Consider the following 20,893-nt stretch of genomic DNA (forward strand, 5'->3'; position numbering starts at 1 on the left):
TTTACATTAGTTTTTAAAGAATTACTTCATTAGATTTCCAGATTAAAATGTGTGATGGTATGCATTCCAACATAAGGTACATAACAGATTTCAGCAAGACTGAAAATTTTCAGAAGCACCACTTGACTTTAGGCTTTAATGGGTGAAGTCTCTTCCTCAAGTGCAGCCTTTCTTTATGTCTTTGTGCGTGCTCAATGGCTAAGTCGTGTCCGACATGCCCTTATGTACAGCCATTATTGCTTTCGTTCATTTATTCATTCCCCCTAATGCTTCCTGCTTTGCTTCCTGGGCCACTTCCTATTTCAGCTGGAACCGTGCTGACTATCTGGTACCCCCTCCACAGTGTGACTTAGGATAGAACAGCAGCTAACACACATTGAGTGCTGGGCACTGTGCTTACTACAGTAACTTGTCTGCTTCCAGCACTCATAACCTTGTGATGTGCATGTTCTGGAGATAAGGAGGTGTCATTGCCCTAAGCCAAAAACGAGCCTGCATGCTGGAGATGAGCCAGTTGCTTGTTTCAAGGAGAGAGAGTGACACTGTGGCCACTTGCAGGGTGTCAGGAAGCTGAATTTGGGAAAGACTTATTACGGGGTTTGGACTTTGTACAAGGTTTTGCAGGGGAGGGTATAAGGAAGCAGGGAATAGGGTATAAGGAAGCTCAGGATTGGATGCTATTGGGAATAGGACAACTTAGTGATTAGGTGTTTTAATAAGCCATCAGTTATGGAGGGGGATGAATTCAGATTGAAATTGTGATTGGTAAAGAAGCAACTGTCACCTATATCAATTAGGATGGGGCTCTTTGGTCATTTCTGTGCTTGGACAATGCTCATGTTTTGTCAGTGTTCACACAGGATTACAGAGAGGTCTTTTTTTTTTTCTTTTTCTTTTTTTGTCTCAATTACCTTCTGGACGTGTATGCAGGTCAGTTGCTTAGTTGTGTCCAGCTGCTTGCAACTCTATGGACTGTAGCTGACCAGGCTCCTCCATCCCAGGCAAGAATACTGGGGTGGGTTGCCATTTCTTCCTCCAGAGGATCTTCCCGGCCCAGGGATCGAACCAGCATCTCTTGCATTGGCAGGCGAATTCTTTACCTCTGTGCTACCTGGGAAGCCCTGCATCCTAGACAGTCAACAGCAATCTTTGCACATTGGCTTGCAGGTGCATCACCCTATGATTTCTTTGTTGCAAGATCCTATTGATCTCTTACTCTTGAAGATGAAAGTCACTCAGTCATGTCCAACTCTTTGTGACCCCATGGACTATGTAGTCCATGGAATTCTCCAGGCCAGAATACTGAGTAGGTAGCTGTTCCCTTCTCCAGGGGATCTTCCCAACTCAGGGGTCGAACCCAGGTCTCCTACATTGCAGCTGGATTCTTTACCAGCTGAGCCACATGGGAAACCCAAGAATATTGGAGTGGGTAGCCTATCCCTTCTCCAGTGGATCTTCCCAACCCAAGAATCAAACCAGGGTCTCCTGCACTGCAGGTGGATTCTTTACCAGCTGAGGCTACCAGGGTAGCCCCTCTTACTCTTGAGGCTTGTGCAATCTTAATAAAAATAATTATTGCTAACATTTTTAAGTGGTTACCATATGATAGGCACTATTCTAAGCCCATAAAAACATATTAACCATGTTGTGTATCATAGCAATTGTATGAAATAAATAATATTATCTCCTTTTTATGGAAGAAGAAAATTATGGTGAGAGATTAAGTATCTTTTTTTTTTTTTTTGAGATTAAGTATCTTGTCCAAAGTCACACAGTCAGAAAGTTATTGGGCTGGAACCTAATTCCAGGCAGTCTGACTCCAGAATCCATGATCTAAACCATTTTGTTGTGCTGCAACTGAAAGTCAATCTTTATATTGCTGCATTATTTAAGGATTCATACCAAAAAATTTTAATATTGAAAAATCTGAAGAGCTGATATAAAATGTGTTGATGAATATGGAAAAATTATCCATAAGAGCCCACATGCAGGGCTTCCCTGGTAGTTCAGTGGTTAAGAATCTTCCTTGCAATGCAAGAGACATCAGTTCAATCCCTGGTCCAGGAAGATTCCACATGCTTCAGAGCAATTAAACCTGTGCTCCATAACTAGAGCTCCATAACTCCATAACTAGTCTGCACTCTAGAGCCTGCAAGCTGAAACTTCTGAGTCCACAATCTGCATCTACTGAAGCTGGCACGCCTTAGAGTCCGTGCTCTGCAACAAGAGAAGCCACTGCCGTGGGAAGCATGATCGCCGTAACAGATCGCAGTAAGCCCTGCTCACTGCAACTAAGGAAAGCCCATGTGCAGCAATGAAGATTCACCACAGCCAAAACAATAAATAAATTTATCTTTTTAAAAAAGAGTTCAAATACAAAAACAGGCAAAAGCTCTCAAATATTTAAGCATTTTAATGACACATCATTTCTGTATACCATAATATGACTATATCTACACACTTACAGATGCAGTATATACACACATTTATATATATATATGTGAATACACATATATAGCTGTTACAGTATAGCAACTACAAGAGAAAAAATCACTATTTCTGCATTCTTGTGCATTTTTTGTCTGAGAATACCACCATCACATGTATATGGCATTGATGCTCTCTATTTTAATTTCACAGATGAAAGAACTCGGTGTCATCTTCTACAACTGCAGCTGCCTGGTCCTAGATTTACAAAGGATATTCGCTTTATATAGTTCATTAAAATTCAAGAACAGAGTACCTCAGACCTGGTCCAAGAGACTTTATGGAGTCTATGACAATGAAAAGAAATTGCAACTTCAGTTGAACGAAACCAAATCTCAAGCGTTTGTGTCGGTGAGTTTTGCTCTTTTTCCTCCTCCTCCTCCCCTCCTTCTTCCAAAATCCCTTTTTAAGTTGGAATGTTTTTGAGTGCAATCTTATGCTGGGCAAAAATGAATTCGACCAGTCTATCCTGACACACCCCTGGAAGAGTTAAAATATATCCATTCTTATACTCAAGCACATGCTGTCCCTAGTTACAATAACAATACCTGTTAATAATCATTCCTAGTTTCAGATACTTTGCGTTATCTGGCTGGATCCCCACCATCACCTCTTAGGTAGACCCAAGATTATAACTGTGTTTCAAATGAAGATACTGAAGTTTATCCACTAGCACAAAGACCATCAGATGGCAGGTGCCAAGAGAAATGCAAGCACCCAGGTCTTCTGACACCAGAAGCTATTTTCAATGCCTTTCACCAATGATTTTCAGACTCGATTTTAGCAATATAACCCTCTGAGGAAACCCTGGTGTGTAAAGCAGACAAAAGCAGAGCTATTGTATTTGATTGGGGCTGAAGGGCAAGAGGCCCTTCCAAAAGGCCAGGGCACAGTTTCCAGGCCTCTGACTACACTTGGAAGCCACCTCCAGGATGCCCACGCACCGCAGTTGTCCCCACAGTATTGCTGAGAGTGGGCAATGTAAATATCCAAGCCTACAGCCCTGGTCTTCAAACTTTAAGGCATCTAAGAACCAGATGGGGAACCTGATTGAAATGCAAACTTATAGGACTTCCCTGTTGGCACAGGGGAACACAGGTTCAGTCTCTGGTCTGGGAAGATTCCACATGTCACAGAGCAACTAAGCCTGTGCTCTAGAGTTTGGGAGCCACAATGCTGAAGTACTGAAGCCCGAATGCTCTAGTACCTGTGCTTCGCAATAAGAGAGGCCACCGTAATGAGAATCCTGCACACTGCAAGGAAGAGTAGCCTCTGCTCTCTGCAACTAGAGAAAGCCTGTGCAGCAATGAAGACCCAGCACAACCTAAAACTAAGAATAAACAAATAAGTTGTGTTATTGTTGTTATTCAGTTGCTGTTGTGTCTGTCTCTTTGTGACTCCATGGACTGCTGCACACCAGGCCCTTCTGTCCTCCACCATCTCCTGGAGTTTGTTCACATTTATGTTCATTGAGTTGGTGATGCTGCCTAACCATCTCGTACTCTGTCGCCCCCTTCTCTTTTTTGCCTTTAGTTTTTCCCAGCATCAGGTTCTTTTCCAATGAGCTGGCTCTTCTCATCAAGTAGTCAAAGCATTGGAACTTCAGATTCAGCATCAGTCCTTCCAATGAATATTCAAGGTTGATTTCCTTTAGGACTGACTGGTTTGACCTCCTTGCAGCCCAAAGGACTTTCAAGAGTCTTCTCCAGCATCACTTGGAAAGCATCAATTCTTTGACTCTTTAAGGTCCAATTCTCACATCTGTACATGACTATTGGAAAAAAAACATAGCTTTGACTATATGGACTTTTGTTGGCAAAGTGATGACTCTGCATTTTAATATACTGTCTAGATTTGTCATAGCTTTTCTTCCAAGAAGCAAGCATCTTTTAATTTCATGGCTGCAGTCACCATCCACAGTGATTTTAGAGCCCAAGAAAAGAAAATCCGTCACTGTTTCCATTTTTTCCCCTTCTATTTGCCATGAAGTGATGGGACTGAATGCCATGATCTTAGTTTTTGGGTTTTTTCTTTTTATAAGTAAGTAAAAATTGCAAACTTATAGTTCCTCCAAACTTACAAGGATCTGATCCACTGGATCTGGGTGAAACCTTAGAATTTTGATTTGAATCAGGCTTCTGAATGGATCCTATTGCTCAGGTAAACTTCTCTGAACCATTCTCCCAATTTAATATGGCTATTTCTCCACTGTCTTACAAGTTGCCAACAACTTTTATGTCATGGAAGAGCTTTTCATGGGAGAGGAAATAGCTTTTTTGCCCATTAAAATGAAAGCACTTTCTGAAAATTTAGAAGTGTAGCAGTAGAGAGAAAATTGAAGTTGCTTGTCTTAAATAAATTCATGTAAGTGTGAATAACATAAAATAATAGACTATAGAAGATTTTCATCAAATAGAACTAAAAAGCTCCGTTTTCTGTTATGTGTACAGGTCAAACAATGCAACAGCATATAGCGTGTCATCTAAGGCATTTTACTAATAAAATGATTGCATATATTCAATTTTGTTTTCTCTTAAGACAACCCTGTAAGACAAGAAAATCAGATATTATTCTCAATTTGTAGATTAGTTGCAATAGGAAATTTTCCAAGGAAACCTTAATCCAGATTAATGGCAACATTAATGGTAATATGACATAAATGATAACATGACACCCCAAGAGTCCAGCAGAACAGCTGGAAGCAGCAAGAAACAGGTGAATTATAAGCATATCTCAGATAATTGCTGGATTTTGAATTTACAGGTTGAATCTTAGAGATCAGTGAGTATGGTTGTTGCATAAATTTAAATTCTGACCCTTAAAAAAGTGGGGGAGTCCTCCTTTGTTGATCCCAAAGTTAACATATCTACTTCAGAGAGAGGGCCCAGGCCTTAGTAAAATCTATGAAAATGCAAGGGCTTTGTTATATTCCTTGTGCCAAGTCACTTCAGTCCTGTCCGACTCTTTGCGACCCTATGGACTGTGTAGCCCACCAGACTTCTCTGTACATGGAATTTTCCAGGCAGAATACCAGAGTGGGTTGCCATGCCATTCTCCAGGGATCTTCCCAACCCAGGGGTTGAGCCCCCTTCTCCCGCAACTCCTGCATTGCAGGTGGATTCTTTACCTCTGAGTCACTGGGGAAGCCCGGTGCTACAAAATAGGTTGAGCTTTTTTAACAGTCCTTTCCTTAAGCTATGGTCTTTTAAACCATGTGGCACTTTTGTTTTCTATTTTTATTTATTTAATTATTTTAAATTATTGTTATTTTATTTTCCATTTCATATTAATATCTCAAGCCTACCTTTGAATTTCAGTTCAACAGATATTAATTCAACACCATTTTTTACAGAGGAATAAAATCTTACAGACATAAGATAAATAAAAGTCAAAAAACCCCCAAAATTGGAATTGGTATCATTTGCCCAGAGCTCCTTGGTCTCACCTCTGTTACAACATTAATCACATTTTTGTAGCTATTGATTATCTCTCCCACTATTTTGGGCTTCCCTGGTAACTCAGATGGTAAAGAATCCGCCTGCAATGTGGGAGACCTGGGTTCAATACCTGAGCTGGGAACTGGGTTGGGATCCCTGAGTTGTCCCTGGAGAAGGGAACAGCTATCCACTCCAGTATTCTGGCCTAGAGATTTCCATGGACTGTATAGTCCACGGGGTCGCAAAGAGTCAGGCATGACTGAGCAACTTTCACTTTCACTTTCCCACTTTTTTATAAGGCTTCAAAGGTCATATACTGTACTCTCTTCATCATTGTTACTTCCAATACTTCCCTTAGGCCTCCCTAAAGCAGAAGTAAATGTTGGATTGATTCTATTAGTAGTAATATCAATAAAAAGTTCCAGGATATATACAGTTTTCTGAGTATATGTGCCAAACAAATGTCAAGGCAAATTTATTTAAGTTCAAAATATTTGTTATAAATTATCTTAAAATAGTATATTATATTTTTATAAGCTTACAGTCCCAACACTAAGTTAACACACAAAATATATATATTTGAGGGCCTTAAGAATTATCATTCCCAAAATTAGATTTTAGGTGATTAATAAATTAGCATGTTTATATATAAATTTAAATAGTGATGTAAATGTAAATTATTTCTAATTTTCTCATAGGACAGAAAGAGGTATTTGGTTAGATTTAAGTATTGATCTCTAATAACTTGGGGCTGAATCATTCTAATTTTCTTACATTCCCTATTGAAATCAGAAGATAGGAACAACAGACTGAGATTTTTTGTCTTATTTTATAACAACAGAGTGAGGTTTTTTGGTCCTATTTTGTAACAACAGACTGAGGTTTTTTGTCCTATTTTGTAGAATGCTTTTTAGAGTTCTTAAGATAATGCATTTGATTTCCAAGATAAAGACTAGTTAGTTCAAGTTCTGTCTTTATTGATCTGGGTGCTAGAAAGATTTAATTTCTTGTTGTTTATTGCTTAGTTCATTCATCCACCACTCATGTATACTGTAGTTATTTAGTAAGTGAGGGCAGACATTGAATAGAACTTGGTGCTGCTCTGAAAAATATAATTAAATTTCCCTTTAGAATCTCAGCTATATATTTTAACTACACTTCAAAAGATTTATTGAGATATGATTTATTACCATAAAATTCATCCTTTTAAAATGTAAAAATCAGTGGATTTCAGTATAGTCACAGAGTTTCACTATCATCTGTATACTTTCTCATTTTAAAATATTTTTATCACCACAAAGGAAAAGTCATACCTGTTAGTAGTTGCTCTCCATTTTCCCCTTCTCTCAGGCTCCAGAAAGCACTAATCTACTTTCTGTCTCTAAGGATTTGCCTTTTTCTAGATACTTCATATAAATGAAGTAATATTGATACAATATGTAGTCTTTTGTAACTGATTTCTTTTACTTAGTATTAATAAAATGGTTTCAAAATGAATGACTCTGTTCTTTTTCCTTTTATGGCCAAATAATTTTCCATTGTATGGATATATCACATTTTGCTGTCTGTCCATCAGTTGATGGACATTTAGATGTTTTTACCTTTTGACTATTGTGAATAGTATTCCTATGAACCTTCATGTACAAATTTTTATTTGAATACCTGCTCTCAGCTATTTTGAGTTTTACTTAGGAGTGGAATTGCTGGGTACTGTTGTAAATCTACCTTAAACATTTTGAGGCATTGACAAACTTTTTTAAGTTGGCTGTACCATTTTGCAGTTCAACCAGAAATGAATGAGGATTTAAATTTCTGCACGTCTTAGTCAATACTTGCTATTTTCTGCTTTATTTTAGCCCTCTTAGTGTTTGTGAAATTTGTCTTATGGTTTTGATTTGCATTTTTAATTCACTTACTGGTCATTTGTATATCTTTTTAGAGAAATGTCTATCAAACCCTCTGCCCATTTTTCAGTTAGATTGCTTGGGGTTTTGTTATTGAGTTATAAGAGTTAATTATACATTCTAGATACAAGGATGTATATGATTTGCAAGTATTTTCTCCCATTCTGTAGACTGTCTTTTCATGTTTAATTACATTTTAGCATATGTATTCTGGGAATGGAATATGGATTTTTTTTAACCAGGAACCTGATATGAAATAAAACCCTACTAAAGCAAGAATTTAATGAATATGCAAAACAAGGTACATGTAAATATAAGGTGTTTATTGATGTAAGAAGGAAATAGAGATTACCTATAATCAAGGTGCCTCAAGAGCACTTGATTGGTAACAGATCATTGAGAGCTGAAACAAAGAAAAGCATCTGTATTTTCCTTCTCTTTGTATTTTTCTTTGGAATAAAGAAGTACAAAGTGCAAGGGTCAGAAAATTAATCCAGGAATGATAAGAAAACAACAGTCTTCTCTCTGATTAAACAAGCAGAACTAGTTAATTTCCTCTGCCAGATCAGAGAGCATGCAAGTACCACCATCACCCCAGGGGCAGAAGTACTGATGCAAATAGTGGTGTGTTTCCTTAATAAACACATGTAGCACCTGCTTAATGCTCTAAGCATTGGGTTAGGAAATGAGAACATCGGAGAATATAGGAATATATGAGAATACAGGAACCAAGACAAGTACATGTAAGGGTCTATTCACACATAGATGGGAATACCTAGAGTAAAGCAACTCCAACTAGGAGTAGAGGTTGGGGAGTCACACAAGACTCCAACACTTAGTAATCTAAGAAGCACTCTCACATTTCACAAATATTTACTGAGCAGGTCATATGTGCTAAGCATGGCATGGCACAAGGCTCCAGAGACAAAAAACCAAGCAGCTCACAAGCTGGTAGAGAATCACACAGACAATGAAGGAATACAATGTGGCATGTGCTGGAGTGAAACTGCACAAAGCAGGAATTTTATATCCATCACTGATGTATGCCAAGTACCTGGACTAGATAGAGCTGGTTGCATGGCTGGTATCAATACTTAGTAATATTTGATGAATGAATGAAATCAGGTGCAGAAGAGGAAGAGATCCAGACCTGGAGTAGGCCATTCTCTTATTTAAGCCTCAAAGGCAAATCATAATGAAAGATTTGTTACTGTTCTCACCCCACAGGAAACAGAGGCTCAGGAAGTGTAGGGACATGCCCAGCCTGCTACAGGTTATAAAGGCTGGAACCCAGCACATCACCAGCATGTAAATGCACAGTATCCAAACTTATTAGACCATAGCCAGTGAAAGAGACCAGAGACTCTGTCTAAATTTGTTCCTCCCTGAAACCAAAATCCAGTTTTGGGAACATGCAAGGAAGTTCAGGGAATTCCTAACTGAAGCAAATATATGGGCATTTGGACACATTTCAGAGTTGACCTGTGCTCCTGTCAAGAGCTTAGATCCTTAGCTTCTTCATGGTAAGCTTTACCTGTTGGGTAAAGCAGACCCAACAGGCTGAGGGAATTAATTCATTTTAATTTTCATTTATTAATGGAGATAGAAACATGAGTAAAACACAATTCCTAAAATCAAGATAGTAGCCATCTAGGCAAGGAGATGAGACAGGTGCAAGTGATTTTAAGTTTCAATATGCTAAATAATATAACAAATAAATCAGATTATGGGAAGACAGAAAAAGGAGAAGTAGCTTCTGGGTGACAATATAAAAATGTTTCAGGACTTTCCTGGTGGTCCAGTGGTGAAGAGTCTGCCTGCCAATGCAGAGACACGGATTCGGATGCCTGGTCCAGGAAGATCCCACATGCCTCGGGGCGACTAAGCCTCTGAGTCACAACTACTGAAGCCTGTGCACCCTAGAGCCTGTGCTCCCCAACAGGAGAAGCCAGCATAATGAGACGCTCAAGCACTGGAACTAGAGAGTAGCCCTAGCTCGCCGCACCTAGAGAAAGTCTATGCACAGCAGCGAAGAGCCGGCACAGCCAAAAATAAATAGTTTTTTGATTTTTTTAATTTTATGGAGGAGATAGTATTTGAACTTGAACTTAGAAAAGTATAGGACTCTGATAGGTAAAGATAGGGAAGCACTTCAGCCAGAGGGATCGGTGGGAGCAACACAGAGGCAGACAAAGTGAAGGCAGGACCGTGGACTGACGATTATCTTAGTTTGGGACACACAAGGCATGATAGTGTGCAAATGAAGGAGACAGAAACGGGAGAGCCAGGGTACAGAGGCCGTGCATACATCTGCCCCAGTGAGATCAGGCTGAATTCCAAGAAACCAGGGGTCCTGAGAGAAACACATGTCTGTTTGTTTGTCTTGTAAGCATCATGGAGACAGGGAAATGAGTTCAGAAGATATATAAAAGTGATGCCCAGCAAACAGCACCAGTGCCTGAATTAGGGAAACAGCAATCTGGAGTAAGAGGGAAGGACAGCATGAGAGGCACTGCAGAAGCCCACACTGTCTATCTTAGTGACGGATGGGGTGTCTGCCTGTGTGTGTGCTGGGGAAAAGGGTGGGACTAGCACTGGATTTTGTTTGGTTTTTTATTTATGTTTTATTGTTTTGTTTTGGGCTTTTTTGTTCTGGTTTCTCTCCTTTAGCATTTGTTTTATGTTTTTTAATACTTAGAAGTTCATCCTCATAAAGAAAAGTGATTTAAATCCAAAACTTATTCCGGTTCTCATCGGCCAGGACAGCATTCTGAGTAAGAGTGCCTGGTAGGTGTGGCCCTTCAACGTGCTCCTTCCTCAGCCCCACGCTCCGCCTCAGCTGTGCTCCATCTCAGCTGTGCATCCGGTCCAACAGCATCATCTTCCCTCTGTCTAAGCTGAGATAGGGACTCCTGCCAGCACAGGGTGGGGAGCTGTTCCCAAGCATTCATGAGGGCCGCTGCCCACCAAAAGTGGCAGAACATTTGGTGAAGGACCCAGGTCTGCCATGCCAGGCAATCTTCCAGAAACCATTTATTTGGCCTCTGATGCTAACCAGAGGAGCCTGGCGGACTAAAGCCCAGGGAGTCGCAAAAGAGTCAGACACTAAACCACTAAGGACTCATTGCATTGTTTGTGTTCCTTCGTTTGGTGTCTTGCTTGTCAGAGTAACGCAGGAACTACAGAAATGCTCCTTCCAGTCTTGTCCAATGGGAAGCCAGTAAGAAAACCAAAGTACATCTTTTCCTTTCTGTAATGAAAAAAGTGAAAGTGAAAGTCACTCAGTCACGTCCGACTCTTTGTGACCCCATGGACTATACAGTCCACGGATTTCTCCAGTTCAGAATACTGGAGTAGGTAGCTGTTCCCTTCTCCAGGGGATCTTCTCAACCCAGGGACTCAACCCAGTCTCCCACATTGCAGGTGGGTTCTTTACCAGTTGAACCACAAGGAAAACCCAAGAATACTGAAGTGGGTAGCCTATCCCTTCTCCGGTGAAGCTTCCCGACCCAGGAATTGAACCAGGGTCTCCTACATTGCAGGGAGATTCTTTAACAACTGACCTACCAGGGAATCCCTCTTTTCTATAATAACTTTATCTAAAAAAATCATACTTTGGTAAGATGGAAACCACTTTGAGCAACATAAGAAAAATATCTCAAGTATAATTTGGCTCTTTGCTCATATTTCTCAAGTCCCTGTCTCTGCTTATGAGCTTGGCATCTTAATAAGTCACTTGGTTTTTCCTCTAGAATTACTGATGATCCTTTCTCCACAATCAACCCTCCTCTTCCTCACTTGATGAAAATATAGGAGAAAAGAAAAAACAAAATAAGATTTTTAGACCGTGTGTCTTGAACATCTTTACAGCCATGTTACCTTTCAAGTGAAATGACTTCTAGCATAAATAGCTTGCTGTATGTGTGTGTATATATATGTATATATACTATATGTGTGTGTATATATATATATATATATACACATATATACACTGCATGGTAATATCTGAGAAAATTAACTATGTATGATATGAGTGTGTGCCAGAGTCACATAAGTTTAGAACTGGAGAACTTCCATAAAGATAAAACATGTGTGTATTGAAAATGAGAATTCCCTCCCCAAACCAACTTAAAGGACAGATTTGAGACTCATCCCACCACGCTTTGATTTCTACTTGCTTCAACTTTGATAGAACTGCAAATGTGTTTGTCTAATCTCATAAAGAACTGGAACGTAGACTTGCAAAAATTAGCTAAAAGCCAAGATTCATTTTTTACAAAAATTTTTAAATAACAACAAAAAAGAGAAAACTCCAGATGGTAAAAACTAATACTCTAAAAGTTTGTTTTTTGTATCTTCACAGAATTCTCCCAAACTCTTTTGCCCTAAAAACAGAAGCTTTGACATAGACGCCATCTACAGTGTGATAGATGATGCCAAGCAGTACGTGTACATCGCAGTCATGGACTACCTGCCTATCTCCAGCACAAGCACCAAAAGGTCAGTGCGTGTGTGCTTAGAACCTGGGCTCCAGGGCGAGGCATGAAGCTGAGAACCACAGGAAAACACATCCTGGACACTGGGATGCTATCAAGTCACAGAAGGTTGCACATTCACATCTTCTCAGGGTATACTTGCAGCTCACCCAGAATGCATCTCCTCCCTCAGTCCATTTTAAGGACTCAGGGTCTCATCCCATAAATTACTACCTCAGTAATTTACATTGTAAGCATGACAACAACTTTAGATTGAAGATTGGGTTGTGATTTGAAAATTATTTGGAAAAGTAAAATAAATTAAAAATTATTAGAAAAAAGCTTTTTTAAGTTATCAGTTGACATGTGCCTGAAGGACATACTGAAACTAAGTAGGTCTGCCAAGATTTTCTTTAAAAGAGGCATCCCTTTGTTGTACTCATGTTGGTCTTCCTTAAATGCTAAATTTTCATACTATCTTTTTCACTTATGGGAAAAGCAAACTTAAAATATGTATGTTCTCAGTCAATCCATCCATCTGTAAAAGGAACATAGCATTTTAAAATTTAGAGTATTTTTAATATTCATCACTGTGCAAGTGTGGAAATACTTGGAATAAACAGGAGCAGAATTTATGCCCCTAAATCATTGCATGCATAAATGCATGCCTAGGACCCAAGTATTGCCTACTTTTGCTTTCTTGCTGGGAATGCAGAGTTTGGGTGCTTGTAAATGTTTTGAATAATCCAGTTAACCCAGGAAAAATTTCCAAAGTGCACATTTCTAGGAGTACAACCTGACACCTTTTAAATTTGGAAAATTACAATTTCAAATTAACTATTTTGCTGAGGTTAAGTAATTTCATGTGCCCTATATTGCTTGAATATTGTTCATATTGCCAACCTCACATATGCATAATATGCAACTTCTTTATGCAAATGACTTTAAAATTGCAAAAGATGTGTTTCTCCCAGAAAGTGATTACCCCTAATGATGGTCAAAAAGTATTTTAGGCTGCAAAATACACATTATTAAGACACTTAAAAATATTGTGAACACTCATGGATTTTTTTTCCACATACTTTCATTTTTTCAATCCCTCCTTTTCATATTTTGCCCATTTATTGTTTATTTGATTTTAGATTTGTTTTAGACTTCAGCTTCTCTTTGGGAAGAATTTGAAACGATACATTTTGCCTGGTTTTCCAATTATTCCAAAGGAGAATAAGGTTAAGTTTATGACTTATTCAGTTGGGATAATAATTTCATAGGATTGACATAACCTTCATTTCATGAAGTTCCTTCAAACAAACAAACTTAAGATCCTTCATAGCCAAGGGAGAAGGCATTAGCATGGATAATCTAAAATATCTTGGAAATATAGTGAGGAAAGAGATTGTGCACCAGCCACAGAGCAATGCAGAGTCAAAGCAGGTGTCTCTCAAGTGGAAAGATTTGCATTTTTTTCGCAAATGAAGAAGGCAGAGAACGAAAAAAGTGAAAGTCAAGCGTCCCTTTCTTTGAGACTCCATAGACAGAGTTGCTTGAATTTTCCAGGCAAGAATACTTGAGTGGGTTGCCATTCCCTTTCAAGGGGATCTTCCCTATCCAGGGATCGAACCTAAGTCTTCTGCATTGCAGGCAGAATCTTTACCATCTGAGCCACCAGGGAAGGCTCCAGGGAGAAGTTGAAGCTATTCTCAGGAAGGAATGACGAATCAAATGCAGCTGCAGAGGGCCAAGAGAACAGCTAAGGGAGAAGGGGGAGGATGCCTTATCCTCTGATTTAGAGGGAAGGAGATAAGGATGTGTGTGCCATCAGGGTAGAAAGTTGAGGAGAACCATGATTAAGACCCCCAATTTTGTGGATGAAGGAAAGAACAAATTCCTCTAGGGTGGGGTAACAGAATAATTACAAAAGATACAAGAGGTGGAATTAACCCAATACAAGGATAGAGGTTGACAGATGGTATTGAGAACCCTGAAGGTTGAGATGATTTTTTCCAGTAGTCCTCAGCTTTATGACTATAAAAATACACCAAAGGAATAATGGAACTGATCCAGGATTTAGATTCTGCAAAGAGACAAAGGAAGGGAGAGGGGCAACTATCCTTCAGGTGATCAGAACTGAAACTAGGCTTGTCAGGGAAAGGAGACCAGGAGGAGCTGATACATCAGGAAAAAGTAGAGGGATCTTAGCTCTGGGGCCCACACAGGTGAAAAGTGAACATGTTAGTTTCTCAGTCGTGTCTGACTCTTTGTGACCCCATGGACTGTAGCCCACCAGGCTTTTCTGTCCATGGGATTTCCCAAGCAAGAATACTGGAGTGGGTTGCCATTTCCTTTTTCCAGGGGCTCTTCCTGACCTAGGGATTGAACCCAGGTCTCCTGCATTGCAGGCAGATTCTTTAGCATCTAAGCCACCAGAGAAGCCCACACAGGTGAAAGGGCAGGTACAAATAAAAGAGTGAAAGAACTTGAAGGACAGGAGGCTGGGGTCAGATATAAAGAGGAGACCTTTGAAGATAAAATTATTATGCAACTCACAGGCTAAGGTTTTGAATAATATATTATTAGTCCAAATAATGAATTGGCCTAGAATTAGGCAAAGATTTATATGAATAAACAGAAGGTCTACAAATTACAGGATTAAAGAGAGAGCAATTTGAGATTTGTCTTTAACATGGGAAAGCGTATTGTTTTTGGTTTTTAGCATGAGAACTAAGTTACAGTTCTGAAAGAAACACTCTGTGTGCCGGGGGGAGCAGTGGCTGGCTCCTAAATCAAGTGGACAGGTTGTGGTGAGAAATACACAGCAGTCCTTTAGGAGAAACTGTGGCCTTGGAAAGAGTCCAGATTTAGTTGAAGTAGAAAGTTAAGAATTCAGGGAAAAGGCTCAACCTATAGGGGAAACTGTTTGCCTGATGAAGTGTTCCAAGGTCCCAGAGTAGTGGAGGGGCTTGGCAAGGAGAGACGGAGAGAGTTTGGAAATAAGAGTGTGGGAAGCTTGGACAACCAGAGCAAGATCTCATTTGGGGGGCACTTATCAAAGAAGAGAGGTTTGAGAAGCATTTGAAGATGACAGAGTGCTCAAGGATCCTAACTGGAAATCTTTTGGAAAGTTGATTCTTCTTGCACATTTGAACTGAGGCCCAAGTAAAGCTGGAGGTGTGTGAGGGTAGCATTTGGTAGCGGTCAGAATGTCTGTGCCCTCAGCCCACACAACCTGAGACCCTGATAGGAAACCTCCTTTTAGGTAGGATTGTACCTGCCTAAAGCACCATTTCTCAATGTTCTAAGCCAGGAGGCCAGCATTTTTTCAACATACCCTACAAGGTTATTTATATTATAGAGTAGAAGCTGATCTAATCTATAATATAAATGATCAAGTAATGATCCAGTTAATGTCAATGCTCTCTGTAGTGTAGTAAATTTCTTTCCCCAAAGTAACTGATTTTCTTTATCTGTACGGATATTATTTCTACAGTGCTTATATTATAGATTAGAGGCTGATCTAATCTATAATATAAATGATCACATAGTGATCAAGTTAATATCATTGTTCTCTGTAGTGTAATAAATTTATTTCTCCAAACTAACTAATTTTCTTTTATTTTATCTTTATGGATATTATTTCTATAGGACTTATAAATTAGAGGCTGATTTAATCTATAATATAAATGATCACATAATGATCAAGTTAATGTCAGTGTTCTCTGCAGTCTAGTAATTTTTTACCCCAAACTGACTAATTTTATTTTATCTGTATGGATATTATTGCTACAGGACTTACTGGCCAGACTTGGACGGGAAAATCAGAGAAGCATTAGTTCTGCGGAGCGTCAAAGTTCGACTCCTTATAAGCTTCTGGAAGGAAACTGACCCCCTCACATTTAACTTTATTTCATCTCTTAAAGCTATTTGCACTGAAATAGCCAACTGCAGTTTGAAAGTTGTAAGTATTGTATTCACTGAACTATTAAAATCTTATTTCCTTCATACATCTGTGAAAGCTATAAGCACACGTACGCTTCCAATCAGAACTAGGACAACAATCTTTGAGAGTGAAAAATACCTCAAAAAGTAGGTTGAGTAGTTTTTCAAGATAATCATATCTCCCCCCAAAAAAGGAGACTAGAACCCAAGTTTCCCGGTACCAGCCTAGCCCTCTTTATCCACGCTTTCAGTTGCATCCTCTCCATTTTGCTTGAACTTCCTCCTTCATCTACTATTCTTATTTGTAAGACAGTGAGCAGCAGAGCCTTGGAACATGCACCAGCGCAGACTCCCCCAGCCTGGGATCCTGTCCTTGTTCCAGGTCCCTCGGGCCACATGCTGACCCATCTCTGCATCCTGTGAGGGAGGCAGGGTTGAGGATTCATACAACTCTAAATGTGCTAGCTCTCTAGCTTATCTTTAACTCTCCTCTGGTCCACACATGTAGCATCCTCATCCTCCCCTCAGGCCCTTGTACATGCTCTTTTCCTCTCCTACAACACTCTTCTCCATGCTTTACCTGATTCATGCCCACTAATCCTTTAGATCTCAGCTTTCCCCAACCTCCACTTCAGACATTCAACAAATGTACACTGAAACCTCTTCTAAGTGATGAAGTTTTGCACCATGCATGAAGCATTCAGGGACCCAGATGACACAGGTCCACTGTCAACTTCGATACATGGCTCCCAAGATTTCCTTGAGCCTCAATACCCCAAGGCCAGTCAGAGGAAGAGCAGTATTGGAGGAGTGCACAGGAGGCCCTTAAAGGGAGAGTCGCTCAGTCGCGTCTGACTCTTTGTGACCCCATGGACTATCAGTCCATGGAATTCTCCAGGTCAGAATACTGGAGTGGGTAGCCTTTCCCTTCTCCAGAGGATCTTCCCAACCCAGGGACTGAATCCAGGTCTCCCACAGTGCAGGCAGATTCTTTACCAGCTGAGCCACAAGGGAAGCCCTATAAATTAGGCCTGCGGCTGCTAAGTCACATCAATTGTGTCCGACTCTGTGCAACCCCATAGATGGTAGCCCACCAGGTTCCGCCGTTCCTGGGATTCTCCAGGCAAGAACACTGGAGTGGGTTGCCATTTCCTTCTCCAATGCATGAAAGGGAAAAGTGAAAGTGAAGTCTCTCAGTCATGTCTGACTCTTCACGACCCCACGGACTGTAGCCTACCCGGCTTCTCCGTCCATGGGATTTCCCAGGCAAGAGTACTGGAGTGGGGTGCCATTGCCTTCTCCCATGAATTAGGCCTAGAGAAGGTGAAATCCCTTTAGCCTTCATTCTCTGAAGGACAAACCGTCTCCATGCTCAGCAAGGCCCCAGATGTCAAAGCATCAGAATATAGAAAATAAGACAAAGCTAATACAAGCAGAGGCAGAGGACAGTACCTGGGGCCTATGGCACATGATGCATTTGCTCCTATGTCTTCTCTCTACTTCCCCTCAGAACAACTCAGTTGTCTGCACCAACCCCCTTTTCTGGCCCCACAGCACACCTGCCACTGAAGCCCTGTCAGTTGAAATCTCTGGCATGAAATGTTAAGGGTTCTTATTTAAGATTTACAAGAAATTGCAAGGAAAGTAGAATCCATCATTTTTAACCTCTACAGTATTTACTCAGCTTCATCTTTTTGAACACAGATGGTAACATTACTTGAATAAAGCAAACATTAATAGTTCCCTGCTGGACATTTTATAAAACAGAGACTTCAATCTCTGTATAAGCCAGGCCATGCATGTCTAAGCATCAAGATAAGCCTAGATGAGAAAGAATCTTATGGCCCCAATGCCAAGACCACAGATGGATGAAGAGCTTTTCTAAGAAAAGTGAAAGTTGGGATCTTGCACATAGCATGTCTTCAGGAGACTAGGAGCACTGATTAAGCAGATAGCCTGGTAACCCCCATCCTTAGACTATGCACCCTCACCCCTGGCTTTGTGAGTTTGTATCCATGAGGTGGCTCATGGAAAGAGATAGCACTCACCAAGCTTTCCTAGTTAAATGAGGGTTTTTTAAATAAATTAACAGGTCACTTTTTAAATGTCTTTGCTGTCACCTACAGTATGTTAGATGTCTAAAAATATGTCAGTGAATACAATATGATCTCTGATGTCATCTTAGTCCTCCAGATATATCTGTTTTCCCTCTTTTGGGTCATCGTCAACTCTGGAGGAAATGGGCTCTCAGTCAAGCCTCAAGCTGTGATGCCATCACTGACTTAAATTAGGATGCATGATTTATTCTTTCTCAAATTTGTCTTAATTCTGTAGTAATATCTTCCTCAGAAGGAAAAAGCCCATTGCACAGACAGGTATTGTGATAGAATATCCAAGCAGAATGACTGCTGGCTGTTAATCAGTTTCGTGTGACCACTCAAGTGTAAAACCATGACATAAGACCATTCACAGGTTATTAAGTCCATCTGAAGAGTCTGCAAAGGCTATATGTGAACCCATCAAACCTGACACAGATTTTGCAGAAGGTAGGAACTGAGGAAATAAGGTGATCCAGGCTACATTGCCTGTAATCATGGTAACATGGCAGTAGGAGAACCTTCCTCTGGAATGTGCAATAGAAAATTTTTAGGTGGTAGATTTAGGCCTGTGTACCATTGATCTCAAGGGTTCTACCAAAAAAAAAAAAACCAGAATAGATTAGAATTTTCAGGGCTGGAAGGGACCTTAGAGATCACTTAGTTTATCACTCTTTTCTCAACCTGTGTGCATGTGTGCATGCTCAGTCATGTCCAACTCTTTGTGACCCCCATGGATTATGGCCCACCAGGGTCCTCTGTCCATGGGATTTTCCAGGCAAGAAATGGGAAAAACCAACTCTCATTATTTCTCCAAACCAAATTTGAACACTTACAGTTTTGAAACTATAATGATATCTCCATTTTTAGGTATCTCATTTTTCCTCTCTGCCTCTTCTCTCCTTCAAACACACATGATTCTACAACTGTAAGACATTCTGGAAAAATTCCATGCAGTTTTAAAAATGTTCAATGTTTTTCAATGTGGAGGAGACCTGAGGTCCTAACCTTAATGTGTCTTCTGCAAACTCAGTCACAGTTTAAGCCTCATCTGAGCACTTGCCCATTTTAGCAGATTCCTGAAGCCACTCCTGATGTCACTCACCTCTCTTAGCACCCCCATCCCCATTCCAGCTGAACTAGAGTGCTGCTTTCGGATCACACTAGAATTGAAATTTAGGACTCATGGTTTGAAGTTGTGATTTTTTTTTTGAGTTGCTTATTAAAAGAGCTTGTAGACATAGGTGTTTAGATGGAAACTATTTGTTCTTTTGGCAAAACCTTTTTTTGACCTTTGGAAATCCCCAGTCAATTCAGCTAGTCATTGACATGGGCCTGCTGCTTCTTATAATATATGCAGCATGTAGGAAATCAGTTCATTGGCATGCTTGACAGAAAGCACCCTGAGGCATAGTTAAAATGCCAGTGCACCCTGATGAATAAGCTGATAAGAATTAAACAACTTCTGGCCTTCACCCTGTTAAAGGAATGAATTTTATGTTCACTTTATAGCTTAAAAGTGTTAATTATAGACCTCAATGAGCATGTTCACTTTTTCTCTTGTTGCCTATATGAATTTGAGACCAAAAATAGCTTCAGCTATATGAAGTAACAAGATTGCGGTTTTAATAACTCAATATGAGGTCTATTACTGTTCCTTGAATAAGAAACCTTTTAGTGTTTGAACAAAACAAAAAATGTTTTCTATATTCACCTGGTTTATTTATTTATTTATTGTCTTACAGAAATTCTTTGATCTGGAAAGAGAGAATGCTTGCATTACAAAAGAACAAAGGAATCACACCTTCCCTAGATTAAACCGCAACAAGTATATGGTGACGGATGGCGCAGCTTATATTGGTAGGTGTCAGGGCTGTGAGGTTCCTCAGCGGATCATGCAGGTTAGTGGTAACCCAGCTGCACTCTGCTGTACCGCATGGCGAGGAAGCCCCTGCCAGTGAATGGGGGCCCCAAGGTCAGGAAACAGGAGAGGGAGGGCAAAGAGTCTTCAACCAAACATCTTATCTATGGCTTGGTTCATAGACCAGGACACCATACAGGATGTCTTCTCTTAAGTGTTTTGCAGAAATTCCATAATCCATTTGTCTTATTTTGTGCTTCGTCACTCAGCTGTGTCCAACTCATTGTGACTCCATGGACTGTAGTCCACCAGGCTCCTCTGTCCATGGGATTCTCCAGGCAGGAATACTGGAGTGGGTTGCCATGCCCTTCTCCAGGGGATCTTCCCCACCCAGAAAATGAGCTGGGATCTCCTATATTGCAGGCAGATTCTTTACCAGCTGAACTACCAGGGAAGCCCTATAGGCGGGAAATTGGATGGTTCATCAAAGGCCAGTCCTGGCACTAGAATGAACCCAGAGCTCATTTCCTACCCACCGTACCACAGCCAATCTGTCATGAGTAATGGGGAAGCAGACCATTGAAATTTGATGTCCAAATGAACACTGTCTGTGCAATAATCCTACACCTGCCGTTTTTTAAATAGCTAACTTTGGACAATTTTCTTAAGCTCTCTAAAACCTCAGTTCTCTCATCTG

At 40.2% G+C, this 20,893-nt stretch overlaps 1 protein-coding gene across 1 annotated transcript in view; it reads left to right on the top strand.

The window, feature by feature from the left end:
* The window catches only part of PLD5 (phospholipase D family member 5), a 382,456-nt gene that overhangs the window by 354,256 nt on the left and 7,307 nt on the right, over positions 1–20,893 (top strand). Inside the window, exons 6-9 of the mRNA XM_065935649.1 lie at positions 2,641–2,838; positions 12,192–12,328; positions 16,090–16,258; positions 20,081–20,236. Coding sequence (XP_065791721.1) covers positions 2,641–2,838; positions 12,192–12,328; positions 16,090–16,258; positions 20,081–20,236 — 660 coding nt within the window. The remainder of the gene's footprint in view (positions 1–2,640; positions 2,839–12,191; positions 12,329–16,089; positions 16,259–20,080; positions 20,237–20,893) is intronic.

Source organism: Muntiacus reevesi, chromosome 5, assembly GCF_963930625.1.
Source record: "Muntiacus reevesi chromosome 5, mMunRee1.1, whole genome shotgun sequence".
In the NCBI taxonomy this organism is placed as follows: domain Eukaryota; kingdom Metazoa; phylum Chordata; class Mammalia; order Artiodactyla; family Cervidae; genus Muntiacus; species Muntiacus reevesi.